The sequence below is a fragment of the Culex quinquefasciatus genome, chromosome 2 (assembly GCF_015732765.1).
Source record: "Culex quinquefasciatus strain JHB chromosome 2, VPISU_Cqui_1.0_pri_paternal, whole genome shotgun sequence".
Taxonomy (NCBI): Eukaryota; Metazoa; Arthropoda; class Insecta; order Diptera; family Culicidae; genus Culex; species Culex quinquefasciatus.
In genome coordinates this window covers 41,592,303-41,606,631 of record NC_051862.1, presented here as the reverse complement: position 1 = coordinate 41,606,631, position 14,329 = coordinate 41,592,303, and the positions used below count along the sequence as shown (strand labels likewise).

Sequence of the window (14,329 nt, the reverse complement as noted above, 5' to 3'; positions counted from 1 at the left end):
TGATTAAAATGGGTATATTTCCCCTATCAGCATTAATTTGGCTTATTAGGAAAAATTATTAAAATTTAAGTGTGCAGATCGGCAGAATGTCTATCGCTTTAAATATTTTCTATTTTATTTAATATATTTCAAAAAGATTGGATACTAAATTTTCGTACATTTATAATATTATATTAGAAAAAAAAATATCATATTTAATTATTCTCAGAATAGAACAAATTATTAGTAAAGATAATTTGTGAATTTGTTTTTATGAAACATGAAATGAAAAATATATCTCAAATGTTACATTGATTGGAATCATTTTATTTGTTGTCGCTTTTTGTATTTAAGACATTTTCAAAGATTTTTGTCAGGATTATCTAGTTATGTCGCTTAAAAAATATATAAATGAAATATATTCATAAAGACAGATCCACATTACCTCCTCGGCCTGACATACAGTGTAAGCTAACAGGATATCGTTTCAATAAAATTACAATTACTTTTTCAATTAAAATCACATTGGAAAATAAAATTGTAGTTAATTTCAAATCTAAAGTACAGCAAGTAGTAAAAAACATTTTTAGTTTCTTTTAAGCTTTTTCGTTTTACTTTTTTTCGAGAAAATACTCCAAATTTTAGAATTGTACAAAAAGGATGATCGAAAAAAAATCAAACTTTTCGATATCAATATTTTTTTTCATTAATACTCAAAACTACGTAATTTTGAAAAAAAAACTCAAAATTTCACTATTTTATAGACAATTTTCATACTTTTTTTTTAAATATTTCAAATTTTCAAAAAACTACTTGTTTTAAAAAAATAATAATATTTGTTTTTTTAAGGTGGGTATAAAATGACTGGAAAAGCTTTTATACATCTCGTTAGATTTAAAAAAAAAACTCAAAATTTTCACAGAAAAACGTATGTTTGGAAAAGTGATCAAATTCCAGTTTTTATGTAGGGTATCAAACAATCGCATTTTTTTAAATGCGTAGTTTTGGGAAAATTTAAAGTGTTTATTTTTTCAAAAAAATGTGTTTTAACTTTTAAAATGTGTGAAATATTGTAAAAACATAAATTTTTGGTATTTTTTCGAAAATACCTAAATACAAAAAAATATTATTATTTTCGAAATGAACACAAAAATCCTGATCATTTAAAATCCAAATTTTAAAAACTGAAATCTTGAGTTTTTTTTAAATATGTTGTTTTGTGGCGATTTTGAGTATTTTCAAAAAAATAAATAAAAACAAATGAAATGTATGAAAAAATCCCGATCATTTGATACCCATATTGCCAAAAACTTAAACCTTAACTTAAACTTGATACTACCAGTTGTCATTTTTCTTCGAATGTCGTCTTCCAAGCTTAAATTTGTAGTTTTTTTTTTACGAAAATACGTACATTTGTGAAAATTTCAAGTATTTAAAAAAAATGTGTGTTGTAACTTTCAAAGTGTATGAAAAAATCCCAATCATTTGACACCCATATTCCAAAAGCAATATTTTTGAGTATTTTTTGAAAAACATTGCATTTCAAAAATACAGGGAAAATACGTATTTTTTGCGAAAATTTTCATGTAATTATAATTGCAACTGTGCTTCAGTTGAGCACTGCGCCGCCGTGCTTAACCGTTTGACGTGGGATAGCTGTATGAAAAATCTTTGATGATAATTTAAAAAAATGTTTGAAACCCAATTAAAATATGTTCAGAAGTTTAATTGAAATAGTTTCACATGCAATTAAAAGATGAAATTGAATCGATTAGTATAAAATACTTATAAAGAGTGCCACTTTTTGGTCAATACTATTGCTGACCACAATGCAGCTGGTAACGATTCTAGTGTTCTTTGTTGCTATTTTTCTAGCTGGCTCTGAAGACATCAACCATTTTGTGGAGCAGGTAACGAACAGATCTGGAAACAATGACGTGGTCTTTGTCAACGTTGATCGGGATATTCTGGACATATTTTTACATTCTATGAAAAGTCAACCACGACTCGTCGGCAACGGTAAAAGATCTATAAAATGTCCTTGCAACCTGTTTGTCATCCAAAATCCTAAAACTAAAACTGATGTAAGTAAACGTTGAATGTGCGAAACATGAGTCAACTAAACAGCTGTTTAATTTGACAGATTGCGGATATACCATGTTTCAATCAAGAAAAGTATTTCATAGTTCTGCTTCCTAAATCTTCAAAAAATGTCGATTTTCAAAATACATCAAGCTTTTTAAGAGAATTGGGCATATTCAATGCAATCTTCGTAGTTTATGACCAGTCAAACTTCAGTATAACACTTCCATCCCGGGAATTCCCGGGACAAAATTTCGGGGATTTTTACAAAACTGGAAAATCCCGAATTCTGGGATTTTTTATAATTTGTCTCGGGAATTCCCGAATTAAAAAAAAAAACAATTTTTTGTCGGGAATTTCAGATTTGGTTGTGGAAATAGATAAACAGTTGAATACATAGTAATCTATAAAAAAAATTTAAAGCATTAAAATTGTTGTTCGGCATATAGGGGAACTATACCCTTTCTCAGCCTATTTCTATTATCGGCCTATCAGCACTTTGATCATGAATTACAGCTTAAATAAAGTGTTTTCGACTGTTCTAAAGAAATAAATAGCTCAAATCAAAGTAAACAAGCAACTCTTCATTGTTGATACATCTGAAAATGTTGTTTTAATAGCGGAAAACGGCAAAAGTGATGAGAATTGGTCGAATTGCTTAGTGTGATTAAAATGGGTATATTTCCCCTATCAGCATTAATTTGGCTTATTAGGAAAAATTATTAAAATTTAAGTGTGCAGATCGGCAGAATGTCTATCGCTTTAAATATTTTCTATTTTATTTAATATATTTCAAAAGATTGGATACTAAATTTTCGTACATTTATAATATTATATTAGAAAAAAATATCATATTTAATTATTCTCAGAATAGAACAAATTATTAGTAAAGATAATTTGTGAATTTGTTTTTATGAAACATGAAATGAAAAATATATCTCAAATGTTACATTGATTGGAATCATTTTATTTGTTGTCGCTTTTTGTATTTAAGACATTTTCAAAGATTTTTGTCAGGATTATCTAGTTATGTCGCTTAAAAAATATATAAATGAAATATATTCATAAAGACAGATCCACATTACCTCCTCGGCCTGACATACAGTGTAAGCTAACAGGATATCGTTTCAATAAAATTACAATTACTTTTTCAATTAAAATCACATTGGAAAATAAAATTGTAGTTAATTTCAAATCTAAAGTACAGCAAGTAGTAAAAAAAACATTTTTAGTTTCTTTTAAGCTTTTTCGTTTTACTTTTTTTTCGAGAAAATACTCCAAATTTTAGAATTGTACAAAAAGGATGATCGAAAAAAAATCAAACTTTTCGATATCAATATTTTTTTTCATTAATACTCAAAACTACGTAATTTTGAAAAAAAAACTCAAAATTTCACTATTTTATAGACAATTTTCATACTTTTTTAAATATTTCAAATTTTCAAAAACTACTTGTTTTAAAAAATAATAATATTTGTTTTTTAAGGTGGGTATAAAATGACTGGAAAAGCTTTTATACATCTCGTTAGATTTAAAAAAAAAAACTCAAAATTTTCACAGAAAAACGTATGTTTGGAAAAGTGATCAAATTCCAGTTTTTATGTAGGGTATCAAACAATCGCATTTTTTTAAATGCGTAGTTTTGGGAAAATTTAAAGTGTTTATTTTTTCAAAAAAATGTGTTTTAACTTTTAAAATGTGTGAAATATTGTAAAAACATAAATTTTTGGTATTTTTCGAAAATACCTAAATACAAAAATATTATTATTTTCGAAATGAACACAAAATCCTGATCATTTAAAATCCAAATTTTAAAAACTGAAATCTTGAGTTTTTTTTAAATATGTTGTTTTGTGGCGATTTTGAGTATTTTCAAAAAAATAAATAAAAACAAATGAAATGTATGAAAAAATCCCGATCATTTGATACCCATATTGCCAAAAACTTAAACCTTAACTTAAACTTGATACTACCAGTTGTCATTTTTCTTCGAATGTCGTCTTCCAAGCTTAAATTTGTAGTTTTTTTTTTACGAAAATACGTACATTTGTGAAAATTTCAAGTATTTAAAAAAAATGTGTGTTGTAACTTTCAAAGTGTATGAAAAAATCCCAATCATTTGACACCCATATTCCAAAAGCAATATTTTGAGTATTTTTGAAAAACATTGCATTTCAAAAATACAGGAAAATACGTATTTTTGCGAAAATTTTCATGTAATTATAATTGCAACTGTGCTTCAGTTGAGCACTGCGCCGCCGTGCTTAACCGTTTGACGTGGGATAGCTGTATGAAAAATCTTTGATGATAATTTAAAAAAATGTTTGAAACCCAATTAAAATATGTTCAGAAGTTTAATTGAAATAGTTTCACATGCAATTAAAAGATGAAATTGAATCGATTAGTATAAAATACTTATAAAGAGTGCCACTTTTTGGTCAATACTATTGCTGACCACAATGCAGCTGGTAACGATTCTAGTGTTCTTTGTTGCTATTTTTCTAGCTGGCTCTGAAGACATCAACCATTTTGTGGAGCAGGTAACGAACAGATCTGGAAACAATGACGTGGTCTTTGTCAACGTTGATCGGGATATTCTGGACATATTTTTACATTCTATGAAAAGTCAACCACGACTCGTCGGCAACGGTAAAAGATCTATAAAATGTCCTTGCAACCTGTTTGTCATCCAAAATCCTAAAACTAAAACTGATGTAAGTAAACGTTGAATGTGTGAAACATGAGTCAACTAAACAGCTGTTGAATTTGACAGATTGCGGAAATACCATGTTTCAATCAAGAAAAATATTTCATAGTTCTGCTTGCTGAATCTTCAAATAATGTGGACTTTCAAAAGACATCAAGCTTTTTAAGAGAATTGGGCATATTCAATGCAATCTTCGTAGTTTATGACCAGTCCAACTTCAGTATAACACTTTTTTCGTACAACATATTTGAAGGACAACACTCAAACTTATCAACTCAAAATGCTGTCGATCAACTTTTCACCAGCAAGCGCCACATCTTTCGTGGCTACAGGTATCGTGTTCTTTTGAGAATCCTAATCCCATTTTTCTACATCGAACACGGTCAACTCAAAGGTTTCGACAAACAGTTGCTGACCATCATCAGTGAGGCGCATCACGCAACGGTTGAGTATGTCGAACGGGGGTTCAGGGAAGACAACGTAACGTTTGCTTACGGGGATTCGGAACGCAGATCAACTGTTGATTTTAGCTTATACCGATCTCGCACCACACAAAACACGTCTCTAGATAGGGTTTACCTACCGGAATGGGATGAACTGTGCATCGCCGTACCGAAACGACATCAATTGATGGGATTGCTTCAGCTGACGAGACCGTTCGATTCAGGACTGTGGATTTTTATTGCGGTTTATGTAATTTTCAGGATTCTATGGAGAAGAGTCAAGTTGCGGTTGATTGTGTTGGCATTCCTCATACTGAAATTTGCTCTAACAGAAAGCTATTTAGTGAAGGTTATTCAATTCCTAACCGACATGAAGTATGAAGCGGATCCACAAACCATTGCCGAGGTGATTGAACGCAAAGAAGTATTCGCAGTTTACCCAGAGGAAGTTGAAGTTCTGGAAGAGTTCGACAATGTGATTCTGAAAATAGTACACAAACTCAAACAATATTTCATAAACGACTTCGCCACGATTCACTTCTGCAAGACTGCGCAATTTTTCGAACACAGTGACCAAAATTTCAATCCTCAAACGAACGACAAGCTCATCATCATCCTGAAGGAGCGCGTCAGACCTTTTGCGAGTTGCTATGGATTTGCGAAGAATCATCCGATTCAAAGCTTGTTCGAGCGGTACATGAGGCGGGTGTTTGAGTCCGGAATATGGCGACGGATCTACGACCATCATACCACCGCGGAGGGTCGGTTCTGGATGCTTTTGAGACCAAATGAGTATCCGATCGATTTTAAAGATTTGAGTCCTCTGTGGGTTGTTTTGGGAATCGGGTTGGCGGTTAGTTTGGCTTGCTTTTTGGTTGAAATGTTCAGGAATCGTTAGATCCATTAGAGGTGGACATCAAAATGTGTGATTTTTTTTTAATAGTATCGATCCTAGTGTTATTTATAAATAAATATTTTTGTTCTTTTATAAATTGCTTTATTCCATTAGGCTGCGTTAGCAGTATTGTAATGGATGCGCTATTAGCAAATTTCTATTGCAGATTGTCCAGGCACAGTCAACATAACCTTCTCAGGTCACGATGAAGCTGGTAGCAATTTTGGCGCTCTGCATCTACCTTGTTGTAGCTACAGACTTTGACACTTTCTTCAAGCAAGTATTGCACAGATTTGAAAGGAATGACGTGGCCTTCGTTAGCATCGACCCGGATGTTCTGGACCGTGTTATGCAATCGACGAACAATTTATTGCAAATTCGGCTGATAAATCTTGACAAGAGTTACACGAACAGCCGAAAATGTTCCGTGTTTTTTATACAGCTACCAAAAACTAAATCTGGGGTCGGTATTTTTTTTAAATGTTTTGATGTTATATTTTTATGAAAAATAATATTGTAGATTGCTGATTCACCATGCTTCAATCATGAAGGATATTTTGTAATAATATTGGATAAGTCTATGAAAGATTCTGTTGATCTTCAAAAATCATCGCAATCGCTCAAAGAACTTGGTATATTGAACGCTGTATTTGTTTTGTACGATCAGTACGATGGGAAAATTGAACTTTGGTCATCCTACATTTTTCACAAGGATCTCATAAATGTCTCAATTCCCCAAGCAATTGATCAACTCACCACGAGAAAAAGTTCGGAATTTTATAGCTATAAATATAGAGTTCTCGTAAGAATGCTACATCCGTATCTATATCTGGAACAGGGCCAACTTAAAGGTTTGGATAAACAACTTTTAGATATTTTTAGTGAAGCTCGCCACGCAACAGTTGAATACGGCTTTAAAGGAACTGTTGAAGAAAACTTCTCATTTGCTTTGGAAAACTCCCCAAGCAGATCAACTTTCGACTTGAGTTTGTTCAGATCTTACACGGTAACAGATACCTTTCTGGAGCGAGTCTTTCTTCCGGAATGGGATGAGCTCTGCATCGCTGTACCAAAACGACACCAAAGATTAGGTTTACTTCAGCTGACCAAACCATTCAAAGCTGAGCTGTGGATTCTGATTGCCACTCTTGTCGTAACAAAGATTTGCTGCAAAAGAGGCAAAATCAGGCTGATCTCAATATCGTTTGTAATCTTGGAATTCGCCCTAACCGAAGGTTATCTTGTGAAGGTAATCCAGTTCTTAAGCTATATGAAGTACATACCGGATCCTCAAACCATTGCCGAAGCGATCAAACGAGAGGAAATTTTTGAAGTGTACCCCGATGAAGTTGAGGTGCTGCAGGGATTCAAAGGTGTTGTTACACGGATAATCAACAAGGACAAGCATCTAGGCGACTATGCAACGATTCATTTCTGCAAGACAGCTCAGTTTTTTGAACACAGTGAACTCAACTTTAACCCTCGCACGAACGACAAGCTGATCATCATCCTCAAGGAGCGCGTTAGGCCTTTTGCGAGTTGCTATTGGTTTGCGAAGAATCATCCGATTCGAAGCTTGTTTCAGCGTTACCTGAGAATGGTGTTTGAGTCCGGAATATGGCGGAAGATCTACGACCAGTATGTTAACACGGAGGATCAATTTAGAGTGTTGTTGAGACCAAATGATTACCCAATTAATTTTAAGGATTTGAACTCGCTTTGGATCTTTGTAGGGCTAGGATTGACGGCCAGTTTTGTTTGCTTTTTAGCTGAAACTTGTAAAAAGCACTGAGTCTAATCTAATCTAATCTAATCGAACACAAGCGCAGCCAGTCCGAAGAAAGCATCCGGGAAGAACTTATGGTTAGATTACGCCTCAAGTTCTTTCTTGTCATTATTAATGATTGCAGTATTTTCGAGAACCCCCGAAATGTATTACACTCACTAAAGCGGCCCGGCCTACTGCGTTGCACTAACCGCAAGAGACAGATTCTATGAACGGAACCCACATTTCATGAAATCATCAGGGGAAGAAGAAGAAGAAACTTGTAAAAAGCACTGAGTATTTGAAAACAATGTTTAGTGGTTTCATGTTTGAGTTCAATAAATTGTTATTTTTTAATGCAAATCAAAATGCTTTTTCCAATACTTCTTCGAAAGGTCTTCAAGCAGATCAGATCAAATTCATTTCTTTATTAGTGTATGTACCACACAAACTTTTAAATTAATTAGATTAAATTTATCGATTCTTCTGAATCTTGATAAATATTTCACCAGCAAACCAAACGAAACTAACCATCCATCCTACTGCCACCATAATCCACAACGAAATCAGATCTACAAAATCAATCGGGTATCGATTCGGCGCCAGCAACTTCCTAAACTGCTCCTCCTTGGTCCAGTATCGATCGTAAATTTTGCGCCACACTCCGGACTCGAAAACGTAACGCAACTTCCGCTCGAAAATCGCCTTCAACGGGTGGTTCCAAGCAAATCCGTAAAAGTTGTGCAAATGCCCAAGTCGTTCCTCGAGAATAAATAGGTACTTATCATTCGTCTGCGGGTTAAAGTTGCTCTCGCTATGTTCCGCCATGTACGCCGTTTGGCAAAAGTGTATTGTGGCGTAAGTTCTGAAATATTTTCGAATGTTTTCCTGAACAAGTACTTTGGCTTCCTTGAAATTCCATATAATTGTGTACTCAACCGGAGTCAGGACGAATGTTTCACCTCGAGCAATCAATTCAGCCATTGTTTTAGGATCTGGAATAAACTTCATGTTCGAGAGAAATTGAATGACTTTGGCTAGATAACCTTCAGTTAAAATAAATTCCAAAATTATAAACATCAAAAAAAAAAGTTTGTAAGTTATTTTCCTGCAAAGATACCGCACCGCAATAAATACCACGCAAAAGATCCAAACTTCAAGCTGAAATGGTTTCGTCAACTGAAGGATCATCAAACGGTGCTGTTTCTTGGGCACGGTAACGCATAGTTCCTCCCACTCTGGTAGGAATACCTTGTCCAGTAAGTCCCTCTCCGGTTTATGCCCTATACGTAAGCTCATGTCATAAGTGTACTTCAACTGCGGATCATCCTGAGAAGCTACCCAAATTGGGTAGTTGTCTTCATACATGAAGTACTCGATCGTTGCATTTTGTGACTTGCTGATGGTTTGCATGAGTTCATCGTCGAGCCCAGTAAGTTTGGACTCGGCATCGTAATAAAAGTAAGGTTGTAAGCGTTTGGTATGGACACGATAATGGTATCCATTTCCACTGATTTTTTTGTTCAATCGATTGAACCAGAAGTTTTCATAACTCTTACTGTAAGGATCATAAATTATGAAGTTGGCATTAACTATTCCGAGAAACCATAGAGAGCTAGCAGTTGATAGAACCGTTGCATCCAATAGACTCGTCTTTTGAACAAGAAATATCCAGAGTCCTTTAGCATTAAAACAAGGAATTCTGGCTATCTGGATGATGATGATTAAGTAACGACTTCCAACCAACATTTCTATTTACTAACCTGTTTATCAGACATCGGTAATTGAAGGAAAAATACAGAACATTGACGGTCGGTAGAATACTGAACACGATTTATGATCCGCACCGGATTTGCTGAACTCCTGGAAGGTAAAACAATCTCCAGAAGGTCTGGATTGCAGTTGACAAAGGCCACGTCATGTCGGGGATGTTTGGAGAGTATTTGTGGGATGAGTCGATCAATACTTTTAGAATAGGCCAGAAAGATGGTGGCAAAAAGTTCCAGAATTGTTACCAACCTCATGGTGGTCGAACCAGCTAGTGAGAAATCTTCTCTAGTCTAATCGTTGAAAGAGATAAAGTAGTCTTATGTTTGATGTAAAAGGTCTGCAAATTACCTTTAATGGAATAGCCATCAAGCAATTCAGCACTTTTTCTGATTTTTGTTAGGTTTATTCCCAAAAACTTTAACCATTTAACCATTTTCATTGCAAGTTTTTAATTTTCATTCATTTGTCATTTGTCATTTGTCGTTTGTCATTTGTCATTTGTCATTTGTCATTTGTCATTTGTCATTTGTCATTTGTCATTTGTCATTTGTCATTTGTCATTTGTCATTTGTCATTTGTCATTTGTCATTTGTCATTTGTCATTTGTCATTTGTCATTTGTCATTTGTCGTTTGTCATTTGTCATTTGTCATTTGTCATTTGTCATTTGTCATTTGTCATTTGTCATTTGTCATTTGTCATTTGTCATTTGTCATTTGTCATTTGTCATTTGTTCATTTTTACTTTTTACTTTTTACTTTTTACTTTTTACTTTTTACTTTTTACTTTTTACTTTTTACTTTTTACTTTTTACTTTTTACTTTTTACTTTTTACTTTTTACTTTTTACTTTTTACTTTTTACTTTTTACTTTTTACTTTTTACTTTTTACTTTTTACTTTTTACTTTTTACTTTTTACTTTTTACTTTTTACTTTTTACTTTTACTTTTTACTTTTTACTTTTTACTTTTTACTTTTACTTTTACTTTTTACTTTTTACTTTTTACTTTTTACTTTTTACTTTTTACTTTTTACTTTTTACTTTTTACTTTTTACTTTTTACTTTTTACTTTTTACTTTTTACTTTTTACTTTTTACTTTTTACTTTTTACTTTTTACTTTTTACTTTTTACTTTTTACTTTTTACTTTTTACTTTTTACTTTTTACTTTTTACTTTTTACTTTTTACTTTTTACTTTTTACTTTTTACTTTTTACTTTTTACTTTTTACTTTTTACTTTTACTTTTACTTTTTACTTTTACTTTTACTTTTTACTTTTACTTTTACTTTTTACTTTTACTTTTTACTTTTTACTTTTTACTTTTTACTTTTTACTTTTTACTTTTTACTTTTTACTTTTTACTTTTTACTTTTTACTTTTTACTTTTTACTTTTTATTTTTTTAAATGGCACTCGTGGGAAATCAGTTGATTATTTTTCTCTGTACCAATTGTTTTGTATGTGTTAAGCAAGTATTAGAATATGGCAAACAAACTTGCTCCTGTTCGTATTTGACAACTCGCAAACAATTCAAAGTGTATGCAGGCTGACATTCCTGCAAACAAATTCACTCACACTGCCAAACTGTCAAAAAGGGTAATATTGTTTGTTTGTTAATCATAGTCTTAAACCTGCTTAAGAAAATCATGAAAGTAATCGCGTTTTCTCGATTTGAGAGTTTTTTTTTATTTAATAAAAAAGTACTCACAAGAAAAAGAGAAAAGTTCGAGATACATATTTGAGCGTTGGAAAATTGAGCATTTAGCATTGAAAATTTCATTACAACAAAAATTAAATGAAGATTCGTCATAAAAAAAGTTCCAGCCAAGATATCATTTTAACGCCCCTTCTAATCACCCAACATGTGGACCATAAACAACGCCGCGTCGTCTGTTTATTATTACCAAATCCGGTAGATATTTGGGAGTTGATGCGTTGACGGTTGAGTAATTACGTAAATTTATATCTCCGTGAAACCGGAAGCTTTGTCATCGTTGTCGACGGCAGAGTTGCCCAACTTTTAGCTCCCATAAATGAAGACTTTGATGGGTGCCCAAATCCCGGAATTTTTTGCCAACAATATGTGCTGCCTGGCTGGTTCCTGAAATGATGCACTGAATGTGGCGCTCTCATTATGTTTGGGGCTGTGAGCAGGAAGCCGTTATTGGGTTTAATTTCAAACGTAACTTTTAACGGCTTCTGAATGATTCAGAAAGTTTTGATTTTAATCCATTACTTTTATCAGTCGAGCTTTGTGAAGAACTTTGGGTCACAATTTCAAATTCAAGATAATACTGAAATGATAAAATCCACAACTTCAACACCATGAATATTTCATTAGCCCAATACAGTGATCGAACTACACGCAACAGGAGCGATTTTCTTCAGCTCCCCCAGGGGAAAAGCGCTTTCTTCCCGACGACGACACCCATAAAACGACCATTAAGGAGTGAGGGGGACATTAGTTGCGCCGGAGAATCTCCGGTGTTCCGCACCGTCACCTAATGGGAAATTAATGGACACACCTCTCTTGGCCGTAAGGTGGTGGCTCGTTACGCGAAAAACGGATGCACCCTTCCATTCATCCATCCATCCTCGAGGCGGTAAAATGGCAGGTTGTCATGTCCTGGGGAGTCTCGCTGCCAGTATCGCGTTCGGATATTGATTCTATGGCTGGACTTGCGCCATTACCGGCATCGGGATAATCACAGCCTTGCGTAACGGGTGTCGTTAAGGCGTGATTCATAAATGATATCTTTGGTAGGAAAGTTAAATAAATTCTTCCGAAATGCTTTTTAAAAGAGTTTTAGATTACTTTAGAAATTCTGCGTAAGAAAAGTTCCAAAACTCAAACAATATTAATGAACAGCTTGGACAGCAGCGTGGCCAATTATTCACTGTCTTTGCGCTCTCATTATGGTCGTCCCAGGTTCACCTGCTCTGCTCTAATTCCCACAGAAGAAGATTTTGAACAGTTTTCTAGCATTTCCATTTTTTTTCTATTTGTTTGAACCACCACCAGGGCACAAGAAAAAGGCATTTGGAAGACGGGAAGTGAGGATACTCCACTTTTTTAAGGGGATAAGGGAAATTCTCCGCGGTTTCTTCACGTAAAAAATCGCTTGGATTTGGATGAAAATCTTATAATTTTGTGTGAATATTTGTAAAGCAAACAGAATTCCCTTTTCTAAACTGCATGCCAAATGATTTCCCGGCTACTTGAGATACTTGAACACAATGAATGGATCGGAAATAAATTTTCTCCGCTAAGGAGACTCAGCCACTTAAGAAGCACGGTAAAAAAATGATGAATTCCATTTTTTGCCGCTTTGAAAATCAATGACAATTCAATATTAATCTATATTGGCCAAATTAAGTTAGAAATTAATTTTATTTTTTGAATAAATTTTTCCGTATTTTCCAACAATAAAATAAAATCTCCTCCACCCACTACGAAAACCTCCAGCAAATCGCAGGAAGGACACCCTGGCCGCTTCTCGGACCGTTAACTTCCGATTGTTTGCGTCCAGGCTGAACCCTCCCACAAACCCCCGGAAAGCATTGATTCAACCTGTTTTCTCCCCCTCTCGAACAAAAGTGTGAGTGATTTAGAACTCCCCAGTGTCTCATTAGCGAGGGGGGGGAGGATTTTTCAAGGGGATGTGGAGCCGCCCTCGATGACCGTCGAAGAAAAATGGCCCCTGTTGACCGAGCGAGGGGGAAAGCTTGCTTTTTGGAGTCTCAATGGGGTGGTTAAATTGAGTTGTTTGTTTTTCACTTTTTTTTATTTTTATTTTTTTCAATTGAGGATATTTTTAGTTATACATTTTGCAAACATTATGAATTTAGCAAAAACAAAATAGAGAAGATCAACCCTTACTGAGGCAAAACAAATATTTAAAAAAGTAATTCAATTTATTGGCCCAGTCCGTTCTTGCTGGATCCTGAAGAGGGAGAAAAGTTAAATCGACCGAAATAAACAACTCTGGGGGAAAAGAGTAAATATTTGGGACAAAAGTTTTTCTGCAAACAAATGTTTTTTTCAGTGTTTCGATTAATCAGAAAGAAAAAAGACTCCATCAAATTAAAAAAAAAATTACTTAATTGGTGACCTAATTTGAGGCTGCAAATCCGAAACAACCTTTCAATTTTTCAAAACTAACTTTCATCACTTCCTTCTCTTCTTTTGTTCCCAGGTGCCGGACATTGTTCGTTCGATCTCCGCCAGCCGAATCCTAGCTTTACGTCAACAAACTCAAGTGCTTTGGGAGCGTTATTTTAGTTCCATTGAGAAAATAGTTTTTACTACGTTTGAGGTAAGTTTTCACAGCAACTTATTCCGCAGTCAATTTTTGCAGGTTTTTTCCCCCAGCGGTCAATTTTTCCTGAGTCCTGTCATAAAATGTGCGGGAATCTCACTCTTGTTTGCGAGAGGAACGCAAACAGTGTGGAAATAGTGGTACCAACATTGGCTTTTCGGTTCGATTTGAAAAGTTTTTAACTTGTGAGTTTGAAAAGTTCAGCTCGAGAGGGAGAGCGGAGAATTTTTATGAGGGCAGTGGAGTCGCAAAAAACCAAACCGATTTAAAAATTTGGTAAATTTCAATTCCATTGAAACTTAAATTTTAATTGAATAATCCAGAAAATACTAAATTTAAACAGAATTCAAGAATAATTTTTGAACCAAA

At 33.9% G+C, this 14,329-nt stretch overlaps 1 protein-coding gene across 5 annotated transcripts in view; it reads left to right on the top strand.

Annotated features, from left to right (window-relative positions):
• LOC6052726 (exostosin-1) overlaps window positions 1–14,329 on the top strand; it is a 402,218-nt gene that overhangs the window by 342,440 nt on the left and 45,449 nt on the right. For all 5 annotated transcript variants that reach the window (XM_038255001.1, XM_038254998.1, XM_038255000.1 and 2 more), the window contains exon 6: window positions 13,838–13,957. In XM_038255001.1, coding sequence (XP_038110929.1) covers window positions 13,838–13,957 — 120 coding nt within the window. The remainder of the gene's footprint in view (window positions 1–13,837; window positions 13,958–14,329) is intronic.